The sequence below is a fragment of the Xenopus laevis genome, chromosome 7S, assembly GCF_017654675.1.
Source record: "Xenopus laevis strain J_2021 chromosome 7S, Xenopus_laevis_v10.1, whole genome shotgun sequence".
Lineage (NCBI taxonomy): Eukaryota > Metazoa > Chordata > Amphibia > Anura > Pipidae > Xenopus > Xenopus laevis.
In genome coordinates this window covers 15706387-15733667 of record NC_054384.1, presented here as the reverse complement: position 1 = coordinate 15733667, position 27281 = coordinate 15706387, and the positions used below count along the sequence as shown (strand labels likewise).

Below are 27281 nucleotides of genomic sequence, written 5' to 3'. Positions count from 1 at the left end.
TGGGAATATAATAAATGTCACCAGAGTCGAAAATGAGTTACGAGAAATACAATGACCTTTCCCAAGCCAAGCACAGAGTGGGGTGTTTGCTTGTGCTTGAGGTTTAATATTATGCGTTGATGAGAATGTGATAACGCTGTGCCTGAACATATTTTAAGCATGACCAGAATGAATTACTGGCACTGAGAATCCTGTCTTTAAAAATCTTTGCAAGCTTCTCTGTGGTTTGTATAATCTTTCCGAAGCTCAGAGATATTCGTGTCCAATAGGAATGTTTTATATTATTGGAAATCTATATTATTTCACCATAATATAACCCTTAGGGCACTGTGACTTTTGTTTTTTTTTTTTACTTAGAAAACACATATTATCATATGATTCCGGAGCTATTTTTTGGAACTGGTGACTATTATGCAGCAAATGCGGCTGCCTCATTAATGTGTAGAATTGTTTTTGGGCTACAAAGGAAAGATGTTCTTGCCCATTGGGGCCAACCAGGCAGTAATAATAATGCTTGGATGAATAGCTTCCCATTAAGATGCACTTCCAAGTCATCTATAATTAAATATACCTTTCAAACTTCAGTTATTAACACCATTCATGGCTCCACATGTGGTTGGGGGTCACAGTTTCCATTGACTGTAATAGAACTATTATTGCCTTGGTTTTATGCAGCAACCAATAGGTCCAGAACTACAAAGGCCTGCAACCTTGTATTTCGCAGCACTGTATACATAGGGGCAGACGGGGAAGGCACATAGGCATACAGTTTTGTGCCCCAAGTGTACCTGTACTTGTGAAAGGGTAATATTAAACGAGGCTCAATGAGGTTGGAAGTTTTTGGCAAACAATAATCTAGATATTACCACAAAACCAAGGGGCAGATTTACTAAAAATTAGAATTTTAGCATTTTTTTTTTTTATGGTCAAAACTTTCAAATTCTTCTAGAGAATTATCCAAACTCAATTGGAGTTTTTTAAAAAAATTCGAATTTGATTTTCGAAATTGATCAAACTATTCGCCACCTAAAACCTGCCGAATTACTGTATAAGTTAATGGGAGAGGTCCAGGGATCAATTTGGAGATGTTTGTAGCCTTCCTGACATTCAAGTTTTTTTCAGAGAAAAAAAAACTTGAATCGAGTTTGGTCTAATTCGAATCGAGTTTGGTCGAATTCGAATCAAATTCGATTTGAATTTTCGGGTCAGTAAAATTAGTCCGAGTTTTAGTCTATTTTTTTTTATCAAGTAACCCCCCAGTCGAATTTCGAATATATTCGAATTTAAGGGAGTTTAAAAAAAAAACTTGCATGAATTCGAAATTCGACCCTTGATAAATGTGCCTCCAAGAGCGAAGTACACTTAGGGAATACTTTATTTTGTAGCGGGCATCACAAACCCCAGATAAGCATCAATTTATATAGAAATCTCATACATGAAGGAACTAAAGAAGAACGGTCAAAGCAGGACCCATTAATCAAAATTCATATTTGGGAAATTAAAAATATATATATATATATTTTAATTTGAATAAAGTCAAGATTTTGCAAAACTCAAATGTTTGCTTATTTATTAAAGAATCTTAATATAAAAAACGTGATTGAATAAAATCATGAAAAAAGCTTGAATTTTTAGTCAACTCATCATGCACAATGATTGAATTGAATAAATGATTGAATAAAATCATGAAAAAAGCTTGAATTTTTAGTCAACTCATCATGCACAATGATTGCCTATGATTGAGGGAGTCACTCCCGAAACGCATCAGGTGATGTGGGTCAGTGACCTGTTGGAATAAACCACCCTTTTATCTAACCGGAGTGCTGCCTTTTCATCCTTTAAACATGAAAATCACAAACTGAAAAAAATCACCAACATTTTGCTTAGGGCAATTCCCGTTGACTTCTAAATGAACTTCCAAAGTTTTTGAGTTTTTCAAGTATTTTTAGCTTAATTAATATTGAACATTCAAGTTTTTGAAACTATAATTTGAATTCATGGGTGTTAGCGCAAGTTTGAATCACATTTTAATTTGAATGTTGTTAAATCAACCCCTTAATATTTAGGAAGAAAGTTTTATGTTTGAAATATCTGATTTATATCATCATATAATTTCAAAGTAGTCTTGATTAAATTTAAATGACATCTCTGTAACAGTCATGAAGGGCCCTTCTAGAAGAGGGCACAAATAAACAGTCCTGAGAAACTAATTAATCAGCTTCACACTAAAGCTAACTCAAAAGAAAACTAAATAGATCTAGAGCAGGGTTCCCCAACCATTGTTGGGGATACCACACATGGGTGAACACCTTTCATGGGGGCTGCCAAATAAGGCATCCGAAACATCCGAAAATCGTTCGAATCGAACGATCGAAGGATTTTAATCGTTCGATCGAACGATTTTCGTTCGAATCGAACGATCGAAGCCATTCGATCGAATGATTTCATTCAATCCAATGGCTTCGATCGTTCGATTCGAGCGAAAATCGTTCGATTTTAGCGATCGAATGGTCGAATGGTCGAACGATTTTGACGCGAACGCCTATTGGCGAACGTCGCGCGACGTTCGCGAACTTGCGGCGGACGCGAACAGTCGAAGTTCGCGCGAACTAGTTCGCCGGCGAACAGTTCGCTACATCCCTAGCCCCATGTAGACTGGCAACTGGCACTTTTGAAGTAAATTTGTGTCTTTGTGCCTCTAAAACACTAGCGACAAAATTTTATGAAAAATTATGAAATCTTTCCTCTGCATTACAAAATATTTTTTTTTACAAAGAATTGAGCCACAAAACATTTTAGGGTCATTACAAGTTGCAGCGCAGGGTGAAAATTCCAAAAAAAAAAGACTTCACTTTTCTAATCTGCGTTACAAAATGGAGCAAAGAGACCTGTGTGCCCCATGAATACAGCATTGGTATTTGGCAGCACTGTATTCATGGGGGACAGGAGAGGCAAGTAGGCTTCCCTCTAGTTGAATGTCATTCAGATGCTTAGTTTTAGGGAGTGCCAATGGGTAAAGTCCACAATGGAGCCCTATACTTACAGCCTGCCGTTTCCAGGGCTGGATTTACATAGCGGGTGCCCCTAGGCCTGCTGTCGTTTGTCACCCTTCCCCTTCATTTGAGCACATGCACAAATTTTCATCATCAGGTCAGGAGCACTGGGGATTGGCACTTGGGAAATGTAAAAAACTATTGTATCTTATGATCTGCCCCAGAGCTTCCAACCAATGCGGATGTGGTTGGGCTTCATGCGCCCCCTAAAATCCTCCTGCCTTAGGCCTGGGCCTACGTATTTCGGGTGGTAAGGGCAGGGCTGCCTTGCATCTGGCGGCACCTACTGCTAGATTTTCAGTCTGGTGCTAGTTGTAGAGTGCAACCAAACCCAACACAGAACCCATTGCACATCCCATTTATGTGATTGGGAAACATCAAGGGGGAATTAACACAAAAAAAACAAATGTTTATTACCTTAACCTTTATCTCTTTGCATGTCTTAACAATGGTGCGACTTAATAGCCATTCTTCTGATGCCCCACTGCGGCAGACATTTTTCTTTTTAATAAACTGGATATATACCATTAAGATCCTTAAGATCTTTCTCAGAAATAGTGCTGTTTTCCCTGAAGGGTTGGGGGTCAGTCATTTGTGTCATTGTTGCTTTGATTGTCCCTAAAGCCCTATTTTCACAGCTTGCAGTAAAAAGCCAGTGGGGAAAGGGTGGCCCATCTTTACAAGCTAAATTCAAAACCTGTCAATCAGCTGAAGGCAGAGAAAAGGGTTTCTCTAAACTAATTTTATCAAATGTCGCCTCATGCTGTCCTTGATTGGCACAGTGTGGCAGGGAGGACGGATGGATCCGTCACCGGCTGGTTAATTGTGTTGCCGATCACAGCCTGACATCCAGGTTGTAGCTGATAACAGGAAGTGAAGGAGAAACTGCATTGCGTTTTCATCCGACAGTCGGATAAATGTAGTTCTTACCTGAGATTTCTCCTTCACTTCCTGTTATCTTCAGAACATCCTTCACGTCGCAGCCGTTTTGTCGCATGGCGATGTGTCGGCTCCAGCCGCTTCGTGGAGTTCCTCCATTAGACACATACACAATACTCACACCAGCAGCATATATTGCAAGCACTGTAACTATCAAACGGATAAACTTGCCTACATAGACAAATGCAGACTAAGAAAAAGTTCACTGCCAAGACTCTCCCTAAGGGTAAGACTAAATGGACGCTTTCGCTGCCTGCGTCAGATCGCATCCAACGGAAATAAGGTAAGTAATGGAAATGTCGCATGGTGTCACAGGCGCTGCGTCTGCGCCCGACAGTCGCGTCGGATCAACGCTGCGACAATGCATTCACTTACCTTATTTCCATTGCATGCGATCTGACACAGGCGTTTTATTTGCAGCGCGTTGGATCGCGCCGAAAATGTCCATGTAGTCCTACTCTTAGATGTGAAAGGTAAATGAAATCCAAAGGTTCTGCAGTTCACTCCCTTTGCCGGTAAAAGATCTGTTCTCCCTCAGATCGACCACAATGTAAAAAATCTTTCCTTCATACGAAGATATACCAGCGCTAAAAGCTTAGGGATAGAAACCAAAAGAAACAAAAATAAAATATAGTTTAGTATTTTCGAATAAGATTTGCACCCCTTTGTGCAACCGCTATATAGTGTGGTTTGACGTCTTCCACCAAGGGATTCAAGTGCCCTTTATCCGTGACTTTTTAATAATATACGTGGCCACCTCCTGTGTAAGGTAATGGGTACTTACAAACGTTTAGTTTTGCCACTAGCATATAAAATGATTCTTTGTCCCAATCCTGGTTAACTTTAGGTTTCTAAAAAGATATGCTAAAATCGAGTAAAATCTTCTTTAATATAATAAAAGGATAAAAATACAGGTTGCACTCACATATGTGTGCTTAGAATAAGCATAAATACAGTTCGTCTTGGGGTTCTCCAGTCCTGCGTTCCACTCTGGATGTTTGATTGCCTGGCGTTGTTGGTAGGACACGCGCTCCTGGTCTCCCTCTGATGACGTCACTGTTCAGCCGACGCGTTTCGTCTATGCGACTTTCTCAAGGCTTCCAATTTCCTACTGCGCAAATGCGCCTTTTGTGGATGGGTCCTAACCATGGATGCGCATGCGCACCTCTCCCTCTCCTGGAACGCACGCGTCTCCATGGCAAGCTCGGTGTAACACGAGATTAGCATAAAGTTTGGGGGACTTTTCTTCCTATTAGTTTTCCTTAAAATATGAATAAAATTTTGTGAGGAGAGACATATTAGCTACAATTTGATTACATTAAAATATATCAGGATAAATGAACCTCTCTGGTCCAACATATAGACAGTATTTAGCGTTCCTATTTCTAGGTTGCATGGACATCCATGGTTTATCTTGGATATTTAAATACATACAAATATAGCATATTTAGACTTCATTCAAAGGGACCATTGGTCAGCATTTTAAATTAGTCACATTCCACCTTTAAGTAAAAACTCCCTCCCAGATCTACTGTAAAGTTAGACCAAGAAGTGGTATGTATAGTATATAAGTTGGTTATTATTCCTATAGAAATGCTCTTAAATTTATATATATATTGAGGCTTTTGGGTATGGATGTTTCCAACAGATGTATCCATTTGCTTTCACATTGTAAGGTTTTTTTCACTAAATCTCCTCTACTCTTAGATGTAAAATATATATAGGGGTATGGCTTGCTGAAAACAATCTATACTGCACTTGTTGACTTTGGATACAAAAAGGAATGTGGGACTTGTTTCATGTAACTTTAAAATGAATGGCAGTATTAATTTATTTTTATTAAACTGACTCTGTCCTTTGAAGCATTGCAGCTAGAAATTGTTTTTTGGAAAGAATTCTGACCCTTGTAGGCCTACTGGTAGTAACCAATGCATTCTCGCAAAAAACAGTTCTTACTAAATACCGGTACCCTTCAAATCAAGCATTTAAGAAGAAGGGAATAGAAGTGGTTCTTAATGGGTCCGTTCATTTTTTAATATTATTAGCTAAGTGTAACGATCGCCGCCCGGAGCAGGCCCAGGAGCTCCGGGCGGCGCGTCCTCTCCTGCCGGCGTCGCTCCCAAGATGGCGGCGCCCATGGCCGCCACGTGGGTAAGCGGCGCCGGCGCGATGACGTCAGTGCGCCGACGTCGGCGCAAGGACGTCAATGACGTCACTAAGGCGCCAAATTCAAATAAAAAGCCTGTTTAGACGCCAGGATGGCGCCCAAGTATAGGAAATCTTCCCCAAAGTATTTCCTGGGTTCCCTGTGTGCTATTTTTGCTATCCTGTTCCTGATTATTATCTTTGACCCTTGCCTGGACTTTGGACTTTTGCCTTTATCTGCCTGCCCCTGAACTCTTGCCTGGATTCAGATTATTCTTCGATTAACCCTTTGGACACCGCGACCTTGTTCCCTCAAGAGGGCTTCCTCCTTGATCCTGACAACCTCCCTGGAGGGAGCTCCCGGCTCCCTGACATTATACTTGGGCCATGGATCCTACTGAGGAAGCTACGCCTGATGTCGGACGAGCGCTCCGCGGACTGGCATCCCGCATGGAGGAATATGAAGCCCAGCAGTACCACATTGCACAGGCACTCGATACCCTTCTCTCCCGAGTGCCTCCAGCGCCTCCTGCTTCCCAAGCGGCTGCAAATCCTCCCTTGGCGGACGTCTCTTCTAACACAGGTTTCTCGTCTGGTGAGCCTCGTATTCCGCCTCCTCCTCGCTTCAGTGGGGACCCACAGGCCTGCAGAGGTTTTGCTACACAGTGCCAGATCCAGTTCGAGTTTCAACCCTCGCACTTCCCCAATGAACGTTCCAAGGTGGGGTATGTAATGTCTCGTTTGGTGGGCAAACCGCTTGAGTGGGCAACATCTCTTTGGGAGAAGAATTCTCCACTGACTTTTGATGCCAAGGCTTTTCTGCAAACATTCCGTACTGTGTTTGATGCCCCGGGTCGGGTCACTAATGCTCCTTCTCGTCTCCTGCAACTCCGACAGGGAAACCGCAGCGTCAGTGACTATGCTATTGACTTTAGAACTTTGATGGCTGAAACTTCCTGGAATGACGATGCCTATAAGGCCGTATTCTATCAAGGTCTGTCTATTCGCATTAAAGATGATCTTGTCTCCAGGGAGTTCCCTGATCTGCTGGAAGATCTGATTGCACTGTCCATTAAAGTGGACACTCGTCTCAGAGAGCATCAAGTAGAGAGGGAGCATTGTAAACGATTTCAACCCGTGTTGGCACCTCGCTTCCAGAGACCTCTCTTGCAAACTCCAGCTGCTCAAGCTCCTCCTTCTCCTCCGGAGGAACCGATGCAGGTTGGAAGGGCTCGTCTCTCCGAACAAGAAAGACTCCGTAGACGAATGGCTGGCTTATGTCTGTATTGTGGCGGACAGTCTCATTTTGCGAATTCTTGTCCAGCGAAGCCCACGAGTTCTGTTCCCCGAGGTATATCTAGGGTAACACATGTAGGGGGCACTACTCCAAAGTCTCAAGAGAACACTCACAGGTTTCTCCTTCCTTTACAGATTCGCCTAGCCACTAAGACTATTGTTGGCTCTGCTTTCATTGACTCTGGAGCTGCTGGGAACTTCATGGACGCTCTGTTCGCCAAACACTTGGAAGTTCCCTTATTCCCATTGTCTACTCCTCTCCGAGTCACAGCCATTGACGACAGACCCCTGGAGGCTGAATTTATCTCCATGACGACTGGGGAATTGCCTGTGCAGGTTGGGACATTGCATAAAGAAAGACTTTCGTTCCTAATTATTTCCTGCCCATCCGTTCCAGTTGTGTTGGGTCTTCCTTGGCTGCGCCTGCATAATCCTTCCATTGATTGGTCCGCAGGACAGATTTCCCGTTGGAGCCCATTTTGCCAGCAGCACTGCCTTCCTGCTGAACCCCTCCGGAGGGTGAATATCTCTTTGTCTGATCTGAAGACTCTACCCCCCTTTTACAAGGAATTCGCTGATGTGTTCTGTAAGAAGTCTGCAGAATTCCTTCCTCCACATCGACAATACGATTGTCCTGTCGATCTCCTGCCTGGAACCATGCCCCCTAGAGGTCGTACTTATCCTCTCTCTCCAGCGGAGACCACTGCTATGAAGCAGTATATCCAAGAAAATCTTCAGCGGGGGTTTATTCGCCCTTCTACCTCTCCTGCCGGGGCTGGATTCTTCTTCGTGGAAAAGAAGGATGGAGGCCTTCGTCCTTGCATCGACTACCGGGGTCTTAATAAGATTACGGTTAAGAACCGGTATCCCTTGCCCTTGATTGCCGAACTCTTTGACCAATTGAAGGGGGCTAAAATCTTCACTAAGTTGGATCTCCGTGGGGCGTACAACCTCATTCGCATCCGTGAGGGTGATGAATGGAAGACAGCTTTCAACACTCGTGACGGGCACTATGAATATCTCGTTATGCCCTTTGGCCTTTGCAATGCCCCTGCCGTCTTCCAGGAGTTAGTTAACGATGTGTTCCGGGATCTCCTAGGAAGGTTCGTAGTCGTGTACCTGGACGACATCCTGATCTTTTCTAAAGACCTAGAAAGCCATCGCTCCCAGGTGAAGGAGGTACTCTCTCGTTTGAGGAAGAACTCTCTCTTCGCCAAGTTGGAGAAGTGCGTCTTCGAGGTGTCTAAGATCCCCTTCCTAGGATACATTATCTCTCCTGAGGGATTTGAGATGGATCCCGTGAAAGTGTCTGCCATCCAGGAGTGGCCTCTCCCGCTGTGTACTAAGGCAATCCAGAGATTTATCGGATTTGCTAATTACTATCGGCAGTTCATCCGGGGGTTCTCTTCCCGCATTGCACCTATCCTGGCCCTCATCCGGAAAGGGGGTAAACCCAGCTTGTGGCCTCCATCTGCCATTGATGCTTTTCAGTCCTTGAAAGAGGCCTTCACGTCCGCTTCTGTCCTCCGACACCCCAATCCTGAACTACCCTTCTGCATCGAAGTTGATGCTTCTGAAGTCGGAGCCGGAGCCATCCTGTCTCAGAGACACCCCGCTGATGGGAAGTTGCACCCCTGTGCTTATTTCTCCAAGAAGTTCTCGTCCGCAGAGCAGAACTACGATGTCGGGAACCGAGAACTCTTGGCTGTTAAACTCGCCCTTGAAGAATGGCGTCACCTCTTGGAGGGTTCTCTGATTCCTGTTCAGATTTACACCGATCATAAGAATCTCGAGTTCATCCAGTCCCTCAAGAGGCTAAACCCCAGACAGGCAAGGTGGGCTCTCTTCTTCTCTCGATTTAATTTTATCTTGACTTATCGCCCAGGCTCCAAGAATCGGAAGGCCGATGCCTTGTCTCGTAGCTTCACTCCGGTGGACCGCTCTCCTGAGAGACAAGAGCCAATCATCCCTCCAGTCAAGATTATTGCCTCCCTGTATCCACAGTTTGCCGACCAAATCCTGGCTGGTCAGTCTTCTGCTCCTTCCGGTACTCCCATTGGGATGGCATTTGTTCCTCCTGAGCTGCGTCTGCCTATCCTGCAACAGACCCATTGCTCCAGGCAAGCCGGACACCCTGGCCCAGCTAAAACTCTTGAACTCTTACGACGCCTGGTCTGGTGGCCTGATATCCGCAAAGATGTGAAAGACTTTGTTGCTGCTTGTAATGTTTGTGCCACATCTAAGTCAAGCCACTCCCGCCCCAGTGGGTTACTACAGCCCTTGCCAGTTCCTTCCCGTCCCTGGACCCACCTGTCCATGGACTTCATTGTCGAACTTCCTCCCTCCTGTGGGAACACGGTGATCTGGGTTGTCATTGATCGTTTCTCCAAAATGGCCCATTTCATCCCTCTGAAGAAGTTGCCCTCTGCGGTGGAGTTGTCCCAGCTATTTATCCAGTACATCTTCCGCCTGCATGGTTTCCCGGTGGAGATCGTCTCCGATAGAGGCACACAGTTTACTGCCAAGTTCTGGCGTTCCCTATGCAAAGACCTGGGAATTGTTCTTCAGTTTTCATCTGCATACCACCCGCAGACGAATGGGGCAGCTGAACGTGTCAACCAAGCCCTGGAACAGTTCTTGAGGAACCACGTTTCCCTTTGTCAAGATGATTGGTCTGATCTCCTCCCGTGGGCGGAATTTGCTCATAACAATGCCTGCCACACTTCCACTGGAAGGTCCCCATTTATGGCGGTGTATGGTCAACATCCTCAAGCCTTCCCACAAGACTTTGTGTTGTCCGATGTTCCGGCCGCTGATGACCATGCAGCCCACATGTCTGCTATTTGGGCCGCAACCAAGTCCAATCTGGAGAAGAGTGCTCTGGTTCTTAAGACGTTTGCAGATCGTAGACGTAGACCCTCTCCTCCCTACAAGGTCGGTGATAAAGTCTGGTTGTCTTCCAGGAACATTCGGTTGAAGGTACCATCTCCTAAGTTGGGTCCGAGGTTCGTAGGTCCTTTTTCCATCCTGGAGGTGATCAATCCTGTGGCTGTCAGACTTCAGCTTCCTCCTGAGATGCGAATTCCCAACGTGTTTCATGTCTCCTTGGTGAAACCCGCTACCTCCAACCGCTTTTCTGTTGTCCAGCCTCCTCCTCCTACTATCTCTGTGGATGGTCAACAAGAATATGAAGTGGAGAAGATCCTTGACTCCAGAATCTCCAGGGGGTCTCTTCAGTACCTCATCAAGTGGAAGGGCTTTGGCCCTGAAGAATGCTCCTGGGAAGGATACTCTGATGTCCATGCTCCTCGTCTGGTGAGGGAGTTCCATTCCAAGTTTCCCCAGAAGCCAAGTCCTGGTGGTCCGGAGGCCCCCCGTGAAGGGGGGGGTACTGTAACGATCGCCGCCCGGAGCAGGCCCAGGAGCTCCGGGCGGCGCGTCCTCTCCTGCCGGCGTCGCTCCCAAGATGGCGGCGCCCATGGCCGCCACGTGGGTAAGCGGCGCCGGCGCGATGACGTCAGTGCGCCGACGTCGGCGCAAGGACGTCAATGACGTCACTAAGGCGCCAAATTCAAATAAAAAGCCTGTTTAGACGCCAGGATGGCGCCCAAGTATAGGAAATCTTCCCCAAAGTATTTCCTGGGTTCCCTGTGTGCTATTTTTGCTATCCTGTTCCTGATTATTATCTTTGACCCTTGCCTGGACTTTGGACTTTTGCCTTTATCTGCCTGCCCCTGAACTCTTGCCTGGATTCAGATTATTCTTCGATTAACCCTTTGGACACCGCGACCTTGTTCCCTCAAGAGGGCTTCCTCCTTGATCCTGACAACCTCCCTGGAGGGAGCTCCCGGCTCCCTGACACTAAGCAACTCTAAAATGTGCAATGAGGGTTCGCTATCCAGAAGTCACTTGTTTCCATAGACGGCATCCCATGCTCTAGATACAGTATATAAATGCCTCTTATTGCCATAAAGTGCTGTTTGATATATAACCTGCCATATACTGTACATAGGAGAGGCAGGAGAAACAATTATCCAAATAAATACACATATTATTGCATGTAGTCCATTTTGAGACCCGCAATTTAAAAAAGGTATTTATTGTACCGACTGGGAGGAATGTATTTTTGCAAACTTTTTCCCCAACATGGCAAGTAAATTTACCGGTTTTTCAAGTTTTTACGTTAATAAAAAAAAAGACAGCAAGTGTTTCCGCACTTTCATCTGATCACAGAGGATGTAGAGAACATTGTTACAATTTATTACATCCTGTCCAGCATGAAAGAAACCAACGTATAATTAAACTTCATCTTCAAAAATGCTTCTGCTGCTGCTGTTACACATAATATCTAGGGAGGGAGAGTAGGGATCAAATTAAAGACTTTAAACCAATCAGATAATTTAGTCACATTTAAGTGACAAATATCAACAAAACAACATGACAGAATAAAACCAAAACGTTATAGAAGTGTCGCTGCTTGTGGTTGTAGTTCCACTGTTTCCTTGCTGCAAAGAACAGCAATCCAGCAATTTAGTCAAATTTTCGGGTCGGTAATATTCGTTCGAGTTGTAGATATTTACGTTTTTTTCTTAGGTAAGATAGGATTGGAATTTCGAGTTCATTCGACTGTAAAAAAAACCTCTAACATTGGACCTTTAATAAATCTTTAATGTCATGGTCCTTTTCAGCCTCACTTACCTGGAGCAGGTTTTGCATAAATTTATCATTAGTGATGGATGACCCATTTCGCTTTGCTGAAAATTAGCGAAACAGCAAAAAAAAAAAATCACCAAAAATAGTCAAAGGGCAACAAATTATTTTTGACACACAATAATTTTTTGATGCGCAACCCATTGGAGTCTATGGGTGTCTTTTTCGCAGCAAAATCTGGCAAAAAAGTTCGCTCATCACTATTCATAATTCTTCTTTCCAAACTTTTTGTTGAAATTGCTATAACTTTGGTTACTTTCTGGAATGTATAAAATCACTAAGAAGAACACAGGTCAATTTTTGTTGCCACCCCATTCATCTGGCTGTACAGTAATTTCATTATTATTGTTTAAAAAAAAAAGGGGGAGATGGAGTTTATTTAATGAAGCAGTGCATTAAACTAAAATGCACTAGTTGTTCCATTAAATCAAAATGACATGCCCATTAGGTATCTCAAATATATGACTTTGTAATTAAATGAACCGAGGACCATTGATTTCTGTTTTCTCTCCCTGTTGTTTCATTCATTTTAATATTCTGCTTGGGGAATAGTACCACGTGTCTCCCAGTGTAATTACCATTCGGTTTTGAATCTAAGCTCTGCTATTGGTAGTGGTCACTCTTGCTATTTTATCCGCTTCTGTCTGATGATTTGTGGATCTGAACTACTTTTTCCATCTCCTTCATTGATGACTAATGTCCTGTGCTAATTTACATATTATTCATTATAATGTGTAAGGATTTCAAGTGCAGGGATGTGCCATAAGGGTGAATAAATTCACACTCACATGTGGACACACCCATTGGATGGACTAGAGAAGGTGGACAGACTTTGAGTGCTGTTTACCAATGGGTACATGCCAAATGGGTAAATCCTGCATGACTGACAGTTTGGGCAGAGAAACTATCATCAATGAAATATATTTCAATATTTGTTGATGCAACTTCAGGGAGTGAATAATAAAATAATATTTATCATAAAGGGGAACTGTTTTAGATATAAACATGTACCCACACTGTAGTGGATATTAATTATTGATTTTCTCAGATTTTATAATGTTTTGCTTTTTAGTTTTTGAAACATAAATGGTTTATTAGTGTACTTTCTCAACCTAACATTTTTTTGTCCAACTGTAAACAATTCAACCATGCTGCGTGTCAGTAAAGCACTGCACTGGAATCAGCCAATCAGAGCAGGTGAAATCTGTCAGAGGCTCACAGCATGAAGTGTTGGTTACACCCAAATAAAATGTTGGTTGAGGAACGCACACATACATCATTAAATATACAAACAACTACTGTATAAACCAGTTTCACAAATTAACACAAGACAAGGTTATTTAACGGTACACAAAAGTGTGCTCTGCCTTTGATTGTCTGTGAGATCTTTAATGCATGCAACGTTTTTTGTTTCCAGGGAAAGGTGGCGCAGACGGCTTGTATGTCAACCTGCAAACATCTATCCACATCTCTAACACAGATGCTGCTGGACAGCGATCTGAAACAGATAAGCATGGGAGCCATCCAGCAATTTAACCTAGATGTCATACAGTGTGAATGTAAGTAATGCTTCATGTGATAATGAATGGAGAAGTCACAGATTCAGATTTCTTAAGCTTGTTGGTTAGACTGGTAGGTTTATATTCGAAAATTGTGTTATTAAAAAGCAGTAATGATAATATAATATAGTGTTGCCCTGTACTGGTACAACCAGTGTGTTTGCTTCAGAAACTCTACTATAGTTTATATAAACAAGCTGCTGTGTAGCCATGGGGGCAGCCATTCAAGCACAGGATACACAGTAGATAACAGATAAGTACAACTATAGTTTATATAAACAAACTGCTGTGTAGCCATGGGGGCAGCCATTCAAGCACAGGATACACAGTAGATAACAGATAAGTACTACTATAGTTTATATTAACAAGCTGCTGTGTAGCCATGGAGGCAGCCATTCAAGCACAGGATACACAGTAGATAACAGATAAGTACTATTATAGTTTATATAAACAAGCTGCTGTGTAGCCATGGGGACAGCCATTCAAGCACAGGATACACAGTAGATAACAGATAAGTACTACTATAGTTTATATAAACAAGCTGCTGTGTAGCCATGGGGGCAGCCATTCAAGCACAGGATACACAGTAGATAACAGATAAGTACTACTATAGTTTATATAAACAAGCTGCTGTGTAGCCATGGGGGCAGCCATTCAAGCACAGGATACACGGTAGATAACAGATAAGTACAACTATAGTTTATATAAACAAACTGCTGTGTAGCCATGGGGGCAGCCATTCAAGCACAGGATACACAGTAGATAACAGATAAGTACTACTATAGTTTATATTAACAAGCTGCTGTGTAGCCATGGAGGCAGCCATTCAAGCACAGGATACACAGTAGATAACAGATAAGTACTATTATAGTTTATATAAACAAGCTGCTGTGTAGCCATGGGGACAGCCATTCAAGCACAGGATACACAGTAGATAACAGATAAGTACTACTATAGTTTATATAAACAAGCTGCTGTGTAGCCATGGGGGCAGCCATTCAAGCACAGGATACACAGTAGATAACAGATAAGTACTACTATAGTTTATATAAACAAGCTGCTGTGTAGCCATGGGGGCAGCCATTCAAGCACAGGATACACAGTAGATAACAGATAAGTACTACTATAGTTTATATAAACAAGCTGCTGTGTAGCCATGGGGGCAGCCATTCAAAGCTGAAAAAGGAGAAAAGGCACAGGATAAACAGCAGATAACAGATAAGCTCTGTAGTATACAATGGGATTCTTTAGAACTTATCTGTTATCTACTGTTTATCTTGTTCTTGAATGGCTGCCCCATGGCTGCACAGCAGTTTGTTTATATAAACTATAGTTGCCTTTCTGAACACTAGTTTATATCAGTACAGTGCAACAATGCATTGTATTGTCTTTCAAAACACTTTAATTTGTTGGTTATTGTTCCTTTAACATTGCTGTCAGGGCTAGAACTGGGTTCCAGGATCTTAGGGGTGGCTGCTAGAATTGAGGGTGCAGAAGGTGGTAGTATTTTCTGTTAAATGGTTGCTGTTGGGCAGTCCAAAATGTATTTCAGTTTTGTAGATGCTGCCTGCTCACTATAAAGTCTATTGTTCTTTATGTAGATCCACAGATATCTTCAGTTGTTTATGGGCAACAATCATTGTCCTCTGTCAGCTACTGGTTATCACAGTTCATTGGGGCTAGAAACTGATTATAAAGTACATAGACCGCAAATCAGTATCAGACACCCAGTTGGTATTAGTGCAGTTCTGCTTCTTGTGAGAATTCGTTAATAGGAACTGAGGGTCAGGGCACACAGGCAGATTCGGGGGGATTAGTAGCCGGCTCTACTTTGGGGCAACTAATCTCCCTGAACTGCCTCCCCTGACTTCCCGCTGGCTAAAATGTAAATAACCGGCAGGATGGCACTCAGAGCGATTCGTTTTCCGAAGTCGCCTGAAATTTCTTTGTGAGGCAACTAATCTCCCCAAATCTGCCTGTGTGCCCTGACCCTTAAGCTGGTCATAGATGGAAAGATAAAGTCGTACAAATCGAAGTTTTATAAGATTTCGAACCAAGTGCGGATCCTCCCGACATTTTTCGTAGCATGACGTTTAGTCGATCGGACAGGTAAGAAGATTTCTGTTGGCTAACGATCATTTCTCTGCATGTATTGCCTATCTGACGATATTAGTGGATGACTGTCATTGCTATTTGTCAGACATAACTTTCGTACGACCAGAACATCTTTTACTACTTTATTTAATCTGAATGGTTTGTGGCAGTTCGGAAGATTGAGATGTCCAATTATTTGTTGGATACAAGGCTAAAATCTGCATGTCTATGGCCAGTTTTAGTGTAATATGCCATGTGTTTTTCTTGACCTTAGAATCATCTCATTCCTTGAGGGAATGGGGTATGTAACACATTATCATGATGCTCCATATTATTCCCTGTAGTTGTTCATACGTCTGCTATTTGTTTGCCATTCCTGCAAGCAAAGAACTAAACTTATTAATATAGCTTTTGCGAACCCGGAAACTGTTTAGCGACCACTTCCGACGGTGGAAGACCGCCAATGCGCAGTAAATGTAATAAAACTTCCTACTGAAAAAGTCGTTATGTTTGCTCCAAAAGATTACGACACCTTCAAGCACTTTTTAAGTGCGCAATTAAAATTCGCAATGCAATACCAGTTTAAGGAATAATGTTACATGTGGATATTTATTCTTATTGGAGGAAATAGTTTTGCTCTTTGTGACTTTTATTACATTCCCCCGTAAGTTTTATATAAGAGAAATTTGATACTGGATGTCCGCTAATGTTAGTTCATCTCTTGTATTTAGTTATACTTCTTTTGTTCGGCAATGGATCTCACAAACACGCCGTGTAGATGCTTTCATAGCACTGAATGGACAAGCTCTTTAGAATTAATGGACCCAAAGTGACCCCTTTACAGATGTTGCCTCTGAATGTGTTTCAGAAGCAAAATATCAACATTATACCAAACAGATCTTTTTAAAGATGGAGGAAGCTCTCTGCTTTGAATGGGTGAATTTGTTACATAGAGGCTTTTAAACAGGGTCTATACTCTGCATTGTTGTTGGCTTTTCATTCACAAGACCTGTCAGACACATTCCAAGCATCCCTCCACTGACTGTGATTTATGCCTCCATGCATTGGCCTCCTCCAGCTTTCTCCTTTGACATTTTGGGATTAATGGCTACAACAGTGACATTTCCATTAGCACTCAGGGTGTGCAAATAACTCACAGATGGCAGGTAGCTTCCTACTGTATTGATAAATGGCTTTTTAGGTTTTACAGACATACAAGGGGAGGTGTTTTTTACAGCTTCCTACATTTTAATGTGCCCAGTTTAATGACTACTTAACTTTTTTTTTTCTACTTTCCAAACTACTGTAAAAGGATTTTGGAATTTATATGTGTTAAATGCGATTCCTTAATCACGTGGGACTGCTAGTGCATATTGCCTGTTGGACTTACACCCTTAACTTGAAGCACAGTTACATTATTAATGTTGGGAGCAGTTGTATCTTTCATCAAGGTTACGTGTGTGCATTGCCAGCTTAAAAACAAAGTGTGGTTATAGTCGAACATAATAGCTCAGAGCGCAGGCTTTCAAGGCGAGTTAGTGCTCTTCTTTAGATTAAATGCAGAATAAGGTCTCCTGGCTCTATTTCTGCGTTAGGACATAAATTAGGATTGTTTTCCAAGTCAGCGCTTTCATTTTTTTGTTCATCAAAGCCAGAGGATTCCTTCATTCATATATTCATTTATTATGGATGCATTTTTATACAGATATGGGATGTGTAATCCAGATTCCTTGGGACCTGGGGCTTTCTGGATAACAGATCTTTCCGTAATTTGGATCTTCATACCTTAAGTGTACTAGAAAATCATGTAAACATTAAACAAACTTAATAAGCTGGTTTTGCCTCTAATATGGATTAATTATATCTTAGTGGGGGTCAAGTACAAGCTACTGTTTTATTATTACAGAGAAAAAGGAAATCATTTTTAAAAATTTTGATTATTTGATTATAATAGAGTCTATGGGAGAGAGCCTTTCCATAATTATGAGCTTTCTGGATAATCGATTTCCAGATAACGGATGCCATGCCTGTAGTTATGTAATGACTTCCAGTGTCTTTTACATTTTAACTACATTTTTCACGCACTGCTATTAGATAGAGCAAATGATGCTAATTAAAGGAGAACTAAAGCTTAACTAAAGAAGTAGCTAGAAATGTTGTACATTATGTTTTGTGCTTCTGTACCAGCCCAAGGCAACCACAGCCGTTTATCAGTAAAGATCTGTGTCTCCAAAGATGCCCCAGTAGCTCCCCATCTTCTTTTCTGCTGATTCACTGCACATGCTCTGTGCTGCCGTCACTTACTGAGCTTAGGGACCAACTCACAATATACAGTACACATAGAATAGAAATGTCACAATATAAGTCTAATTAGTAATTAATACAGATAATAACTACATGGCAGCAAATAAACCAGTACAATTAGCATCAGCATTTAATAATCAGCCCTGTAGCATCAGCTTATATTACATAAAAACCTCATTTTCTGCTTGTTAATTTGCGACGACCCCTAAGCTTAGCTTCTCAACAGCTGCTCAGAGCCCACTGAGCATGTGAGTGTCACAGACACTTTCCAAGATGGTGACCCCCTGTGACAAGTTTGAAGTCCTGGATCATTGCTGCTTTTGAGAAGGTGAAACCTTAGGCTGGTGCAGAAATTCAGTATATAAAATATGGCATATTTAGCCATGTTAATTTTTAGGGTTTAGTTCTCCTTTAAACAGGAACCTTGGTGGAATACATTTTGGGGGCTATAGTGGTGTGTGATATCTGCATTTGTAAATAGCCCCTAATGTGTTCAAAATCTCAAGTTATTATGCCCAAGTTCACCCCTATTATGTCCCAAAAGAAAAATAATGTTATGTACAATATTGGAAAATATTCTCTTTATGAGGAAATTCTGATAATTATAATTGGATGCTTTGAGAAACCTAAAATTACCAATACTATTTGGATTTTGTTACATTCATACGTCTCTGTTCCTCTAATCTAACTTCATTTTGTGACACTTTTGCAATCGAACTAACAGGACACAACAACAAACGTAACACAAAATCTTTTGGGCCAATTGTCCAATGCAACTATCACAAATATCATATACATACCCTGTATATACAACACAAGGCAGTGGAGCCTATAGGTAGGAATGGTGCCATAAAAAAATCCTTACACCATGTTGGACAGACCTTCTTCTTGCTGAGATGTCCCCTGTTATGGCCATGAGGAGTGGCTAGGAATACGTTTCATTGTTTTGTAGAGAGCTATGAATAACTACTCCTAATCTGTATGGGAGGAGGGTGGGACATAAACATTTAAGTTTCAGCAATGTACATCAGTATTTACTAGATATTTAAAGGGGAACTCTGGCTTCCAACCCAAAATTTGATAAAGAGGCCCACATAACACAGAACCCCCTAATATACCCATCACAGCTATCTGTTTCTTCAAAAAAAAGTATAAATAAATGCCATTTTCTATGCTGAAATCGAGCTGTTTAACAGTTCTTCTCTTTCTGCATCATTTGAAATCCTGGCAGGGAAGGAGGGACTAAACACTGATGTTACAAATTGTAACAACTTCTACACAGCTTACAGACAGCATGCAGGAACTACTTAACCCACAATGCACTGCACTGGGATGTTCTGTTCCTTATTGAAATCACATGTGCAGGGAATTGTGGGGTTTGGAGGATGCAGACTGAGGAAAGATGGCTGTTGATAAAAAGTAAAAGTAGTCAGCCAGCTCAGCAAAATATTCAGACAGATCAGCAGGAGAGCAGGGGGCTAGGCTTAGGGAACTGTTCCAATCCATTAAAAATCATGAAAAGTCTGCATATTTTTTAATTGATGTATATTGCAAAGTTGCTTGAAATAATGTTTACTTTTCAAAAAGCTTAAGTTATGTTTGTGTGGCGTTCCCCTTTAATTATGACAAAAAAAGAATCTGTTCTGACGATGCCTTGTATACATGATTTATTGTCCATTAATCAGTAACTCCTACTAAACCATATGATTTTCTACACTATAAATTTTTGTGTTTTGATGGGCTTATGAATATTGGGAGGTGTGTTTAACAAGAAGAATTAAATATGTATGACCATCTGTGCAGTGGATCATGTGATAAGTGTTTCCCAGGGGTAGGATATAAGGCAGGTTTCATGCAGTGTTTCCAGTCCTGTAAAACCTATGGTGATTTCCTCTTTTATAGACGACATGTGCCTGTACTTTCATTTGTATTGTCGCAGCATAGTGGTCTGTCAACAGCTCCCTGCCGCATATGTTTATGCTTTCACTAATCCATGATGTAAACAACCTAAGGTTTTATGAGCATGATTAGAAGACTGTACTTAGAAGAGAAGTAAATAAGAAGACCTCAGTGATGTGTTTGAAAAGGAAAAACAAAAAAAGGCCATTTCCCAATGCAGCTGCAAGTGTGGATGTGTTAAAATGGATGCAATTGTAGCACGTATTGATGCCATTCATTATAGGTACTTAAGTCCAAACATGCCCTTTGTATATGAATCCCATTTCGTCTCTGTACAGCGCCTATTCACTTTGAGGAACCCGGGACCTACAGCCATCCTGAATGTGGCAGCAGTTCCATATTCAGATCAATAATAGCACAACCATAGTGTTCTCACTCTCCGTACGTTCAGTTGCAGGCTTCAGTTGTCCACAGCTTTAGGGCAGAGACACGTGAAGATTCGGGAGATTTTGTGGCCCGGCGACAAACCGCCTCTTCTTCAGGCACCTAATCTCCCAGAAAAGCCTTCCCGCCGGCTAGAATCTAAATCGCCGGCGGGATGGCACTCGGAACACTTTGTTTTCTTACAAGGAAACTTCAGGCGACTTCAGAAAACGAAGTGCTCCAAGTGCCATCCCACCGGCGATTTAGATTCTAGCCAGCAGGAAGACTTTTCAGGGACATTAGTCACCTGAAGAAGAGCAATTTGTTGCCGGGTGACTAAATCTCCCAGAATCTTCACGTGTGTCTCTGCCTTTAAAGTCACAAGTCTTAAAGATTCCAGACTCATTGTCTATAGATGTGGACAACTGAACCTGACAGTTGAGCATAAGGTGGTGTCTGAAGCCAAGAGAAGAAGTTAACTATAAGAACCCAGCCATTGAGTACAAGGTGGTGTCTGGAGCCAAGATATGATGTTCTCGGTAAGAAGAAAAGAAGAAAAGATCCAAAAGATGTTAACCTGCAAAATATATACTTAAAACTGTACTTAGTGATTTATTTATTTATGTATATTATTAGATAAAATGTGACCTACACTTGCCAGTGCCTGAGACACATTAGATAGAGGAATCGGTCGAAATTCTACACAGGTTAATCTAGCAGTTTAGGGGGTTATTTGCTAAACTCTGAATGCCAAAAACCTGAAAAAATTGTGGTTTTTTTAGTATACAATCAAAATTTTTTGTGGGAAAAAAACGTGAATTTTTGGGATTTGTTATACCCCGAGGATGGAAAAAGTCAGAATCTGAAAATCCAGCATCTCAGACCTGTCGATGTTGCATATAAGTCAATGGAAGAAGTCCCAAATATTTTTTGATCTGCGCTAGGTTTCGTGCAATAACCTAAAGATTTCGGGGTTTTTGACCAAAAATCAGATGGAAAATCAGCAAAATTTGTATCATTCGTATTTTTCACTATTTTTTCATTTTTTTTCCCTGGCAAACAAAATTTTCAGGAAAGCATATTAATAAATAAGGCAAAAAAACTTGTGCTGGTTTGGTCAGAGTTTTTTTCAGAAAATATTGAGATAAAATTGGACTTTGATAAATAACCTCCTTAGAGTCTGGGCATTCTCTCTAACAGTTCTATATTCACTGAAGCTTCAGACCTACTGTTATTGGCAAGGAGCCTATATTTGCTGCTGCTTGCTGAAAGCCTTTTATAACATAATGACAAAATAAGATGACTGGATATACCAGTCCTCAGTAAGCCTCAATGGCATGAGGAAGACACTGAATTCTAAGTTGTTTATCTTGGTCACATTTCAGTTGCTTTGTATTATGCTTGTCTCCAGAACATGGAGTGGGTATAATGAAGGCTAGACTGAACCTTTGAGCCACACAGGGATGACTTGTCAAAAGGTCGGTTTCACGAAGGGCTTGGTGATAGCAATGTATTTTCTTGATTCCATTGCCCCAGCCTCCATTTTCACCAGTTGTTTACTCAACACTTGCTACAGGACTCGTAGATTGGGTCTCTCTGTAGTGCAGTGATCCCAAACCAGTAGCTCGCGAGCAACATGTTGCTCTCCAACCTCTTGGATGTTGCTCCCAGTGGCCTCAAAGCAGGTGCTTAGTTTTGAATTCCAGGCTTAGAGGTAAGATTAGGTTGTATAAAACCCAGGTGCACTGCCAAACAGAGCCTCAATGTAGGTTGACAATCCACATAGGTGCTACTAAATGGCCAATCACAGCCCTTCTTTGGAACCCCAAGAACATTTTTCATGCTAGTGTTGCCCCCCAACTCCTTTTACTTCTGAATGTTGCTCACGGGTTCTAAAGGTTGGAGATCCCTGCTGTAGTGCGTGCTTTACAGAAGCATATAAACCTAACCATTGTCAAAACATACTCACTACCTGACCTATCATCCTGTCTTTTGTCACCCAATCTATCATGCTGTTGACATGACATTGGCCGAGATGTTGCGTCCATTCTGCTCACCTGTTTTGTAAATTCTTTCTCCATTCTTAATGGCTACTTAAGTGAAAAGATGAATAGTTTTGTGGTATGAAGAATTGTTGTGAGTTGAATATTGTCTTCAGACATTCTGCTAGGAAGATCTTCTCTAAGTGCCTACTTCCAATTTAGATATCTGATATCATTCATTTGCTGTTGTATTGTATTCCTTCCTTAATAAAGAGTCTGTATTGGTAAAAGCAGAATAATTCTTATTAATGCATCAATTCAGACACGATGAGGAAGATGATTCTGCTGGAGTTTATTTCAACAGAATTTTTCAACAATTCATTTCTCCCAGTTAAAATTGCCTGTCTTAAATATGGCTGCTCATGATCTTATATGAACGTGTGTATTTTTTTTAGGATAGACTCATTAAGTCTGGCTTTTTTGTTAAAGGGGACCCGTCATCTTAAAAAATTATTTCAAAGCCTATTTTATCACGTTAGTCAAGCAAAATGAACTTTAATTACACTATATAAATTAGTTGACTCTTGTTTACTTTGGTCTAGGAATTCATAATTACAGCAAGCAGGCAGGAGCCATTTTGTGGACACTGTTATTAAGACAAGTCTTGCATCATCTTAGAATCTTGTTTGTGCACCAGAATGGGGGACCTGATGTCCAACCCCATGCACTGGTTACACAATTAAACCGTGAAGAAAACAGGGGAATGTGTGGAGAGCAGTGACATCTAGGAAGTGCTGAATGGAAAGTGAAAATAATTGCCTGCACCGCCCATAGGTTGCCCATAGAGGAGGGGCAGGCAATAGTTGATTGACAGCTGAGATTTTTAATTGCGTTTACAACAGCTATGAATGCTGTAATAAAAAAAAATTATTTGGATTTCATGTTTAATTTGAAAAGGACTTTTATTATACAGCTTTTTATGTCTAAGTGACAGGTCCACTTTAATTTAAAATATATTGATCTTCCAAAAGTTTTCCAAAAATGTCAAATATATATATATAGTCTCAGTCTGTGATTGAACAATACATTTTTATTATTTTTAAGACCTGGGAGTGCAGATCTTATTCGCTGGATTTAGAGTTTATTTATTGATGCTGCACCCAGGCACATTATTTTCATTATCGTGAGTGCTGGCTCTTTGGTGAACTATATATATATATATATATATATATATATATATATATATATATATATATATATATATACTAGTCAAGGAGATCCGCACACCAGTTTCTCTCCAGCTCCAACTTGCAGTACAGCAGTAAAGAGTGACTGAAGTTTATCAGAACACAAGTCACATGACTGGGGGCTGCTGGGAAACTGACAATAGCCCTATGTCAGATTTCAAAATTGAATATAACAAAATCTGTTTGCTCTTTTGAAAAATGATTTTCAGTGCAGAATTCTGCTGGAGCAGCACTATTAACTGATGCGTTTTGAAAAAAACATGTTTTCCCATGACAGTATCCCTTTAATTTAAAGGTGAACAACCTCTTTAATGTAATTGCACTTGCACTTCCATGCCAATCAGATGCACTTGCACTTAAAGTTTTAGCCCAGTTTGCATAATTTTCGATGTTCAGCATGAAAGTAACAACTGTTTTTGGAAGCCATAACATGTTTATTATTACGTTACAATATTCACAATGCATTGTGACAGCACATGAATCATATTTCTGTGATTTTTCCTTTCTAGTGTTTGCAAGTTCGGATCCTGTGCCCGGGTTTCAGGAGGATACTCTGCAGTTAGCGTTCATTGACCTCCGACAAGTAAGACATGCCTTCATGTTCTACAGTATTTATGTTCCGTCTGTTCTGTTTTGCACATTTGTTTCTTTAGGTCCAAGCAGAATGTGTCCCTCAGTTTCTGTTTAATAGTCAACTAGCGGTGTAATTGGAACTTTGTTTTATGGCATTTCCATATGCACACAGGTGGCTAATTTGCATAAAATATAAAGGTTGAAAAAAATACTCAACCAAATTGTCTGAGAAGCTCTATGGTAAATCTTTCTTGCACCATGTTCAGACACTGTGGGTGACACATTGTGTAATTGCTTACAGAATGGGAAGACTCAACGTTTCTATGGTACAGTTAATTTCTCGGTCTCTTAACTCCCGGTGCGTCTCTCCCCACCCCCCCTCCCGTTTGTTGGCCACCCTCCTTCCTCCCCCCTGGCCTACCCGTCCCGCTGGGCAAATGCCCCTAACTTGTTACTTGCCCTTCTGCGCAGGTCCAGTCCAGGGAGTTCACAGACGACATCTTCTTCCACGCGATCTTCTTCCTGCTGTGAACGGCGTTTTGGCACATGCGCAGTAGGATCATTTCGCCGGTACGGATCTACTGCGCATGCGCCAAAAGTCACGCGCATGCGCAGTAGATCGTACCGGCGAAATGATCCTACTGCGCATGCGCCGTTCAAAGCAGGAAGAAGATCGCGTTGAAGAAGATGTCGTCGGTGAACTCCCTGGACTGGACCTGCGCAGAAGGGTAAGTAACAAGTTAGGGGCATTTGCCCAGTGGGACGGGTAGGCCAGGGGGGAGGAGGGAGGGTGGGCAACAAACGGGAGGGAGGGTGGTGGGTTTGCGCCAACTAGGTTTCCTTCCCCTTTAAGTCCACCACAACTTGTGACATCCCAATAAAAGCTTAAATTCAGTATGTTGAGCAGTCTGTTTCCCCTGGTTCTGTATTGGAAGCACGGCTGTAATAACCACGTTTGGTCCAGTTCACTTGCTGCGATTCATTTGCAATGAAGCTAATATAGATTTATTTGTGACAACTGTTTTTAATGAAGGAAGTGTTTTGTTAACTCTTGTATGTGATTCATCAGAGCAGCTTGAAGGGTTGTATTGGCGCTTACTGCAGGTGGCAAAGTAGCATGTATGGGAGCAAGTACCTTTCTGAATCATAAATATATATATGATATTTTATATATCAATTCTTTCGGCATTTTGAGTCCAACCCAACAATTTGCACTTAGTTTTAAGTCTTACGGGGGAATGTAATAAAAGCCGCAAAGGGCAAAACAGTTCACACCAATAAGAATAAGAATCCACATCTCCACATAATGTAATATTGTTCCTTAAACTGTTTTTACATTGTGAATTGTAATTGCGCACTCTTGAGAAGTGCTTGAAGCTGTCGTAATCTTTTGGAGCAAAGAAAACGACTTTTTCAGTAAGAAGTTTTATTACATTTACTGCGCATTGGCGCAAACTATAAAATTTGCGAAAGGTTTTCCACCGTCGGAAGTGAGCGCTTAACAGGTTCCGGGTCGCAAAAGCTATATTAAATTCGTGCAAAGCTAAATTTCTTTGCGCAAAGGCATAACTTTTCGCATTGCGAATAGTTTTTCCGTTACCGACTTTTATTACATTCCACCGTTAGTTTTTCCAGTGTTTCATAATAAGTTCTTTAGTATCTATATTTCCTATCCATGAGCTTAATTGGGTTGTTTCTATGGTTTATTTTTGTAAATGAAGAATTAGGCCATTTTATTAGCATTTTATTAGTAAGGGCTTTTAAGTCAGTTCTGTAAAAAAAACATTTTCCAGCCTGTATTCAAAGTCGTCATAATGTCACAATTTTTTTGATTTTGAAAAACAAATATATCTGATCCGTTGCCAGCACATTTAACACACTACCTTTCAGTGTACCCTAAAGTACACAAAGTCTTTAGCTTTCCGGAATGGAATTGAACGCCAAAGCCTTAAAAAACCTGACTATGCAAGCACTTAAGTTACATCGTTAAGCATCCCATGGGCCTATTGGGTCTAATGTCAGGGTTAGAGAACCTATTTTTATTGTCCCTAGGGTCTAATAGTTCGAAACTGGATAATCTATTTGGGAAGAAACCCCTGCAGAAGGGTTAGAGTTTACAAAACATTTCCTTCTCTAAAAATAATTGTCAAAAATAAAGGCAACAATTGCATTGACCTAACAGTACTAGAAAATGTAAACACCCAATCTGTAAAGACTCAAAATACTTTTATGTCATTCAACAGTATATCTTTTCAATAAGCATTGGATTATACTTTGGGCCAGAAAAACATAACTTGTGTTTTATCTCCTAAAAACTCAATAGACATTTATAGGGTAATTTGGAATCTAATTAAGAGATAAGCATAAATTTGGCTCAGATTGCAACAAACTAAAGCTGGCCATAGACGTGCAGATTTACCTGCTATTTCGGACGAACGATCATTCTGTGTCATCTCCCAACCTGCCACTAACATTTCAGATCAAATAAAGTAGTAAAAGAACAGATCAGACGATGGGGCAATCATACGAAAGTTTATGTCCGACAAAGCTGGTGACAGTCTCCCACTGAAAATCGTCAGATCGGCAATACACGCAGAGATATTATCGGCAGCCGACAGAAATTTTCTAACCTGTCTGACTGAATGACCGATTGGCATGGCACGGCAAATGTTGGGACACTCCGAAAATCGTACGAATCGAGGATTCGTAGGATTGGATCTTTGTGTCTGTCTGAGAATACCTGGTGATCTAGTGGGGCAGCGGGGACGCTCGCTGTCTTCTTCCTCCATGCGCCGCTCCTGATGTTGCCGCTTCCAGGTTCGCGCAGCGCTCGGGTATCTTCGGCTTTATTTGGTGCACAGTATTGGTGCAAAATTCAAATATTTAGAGGACATGCTGCCCAACTTAGATCTTCAAATATTTAGAGGACACGCTGCCCAACTTAGATCTATTTTCTATAGTTCCTGGATGTGTTTCCAAGTCTGTTTAAACCTATTCTTGACCCTGCCTGTCCCTGGCCTTCTCTTGCTTGCTGCCTGACCCTAGCCCAGCTTGACC

General features: G+C 41.5%; 1 protein-coding gene across 3 annotated transcripts in view; it reads left to right on the top strand.

The window, feature by feature from the left end:
• Nucleotides 1-27281, top strand: part of LOC108697397 (exocyst complex component 6) — a 159117-nt gene that overhangs the window by 93797 nt on the left and 38039 nt on the right. For all 3 annotated transcript variants that reach the window (XM_041570914.1, XM_041570912.1, XM_041570915.1), the window contains 2 exons: nucleotides 13561-13702; nucleotides 24161-24234. In XM_041570914.1, coding sequence (XP_041426848.1) covers nucleotides 13561-13702; nucleotides 24161-24234 — 216 coding nt within the window. The remainder of the gene's footprint in view (nucleotides 1-13560; nucleotides 13703-24160; nucleotides 24235-27281) is intronic.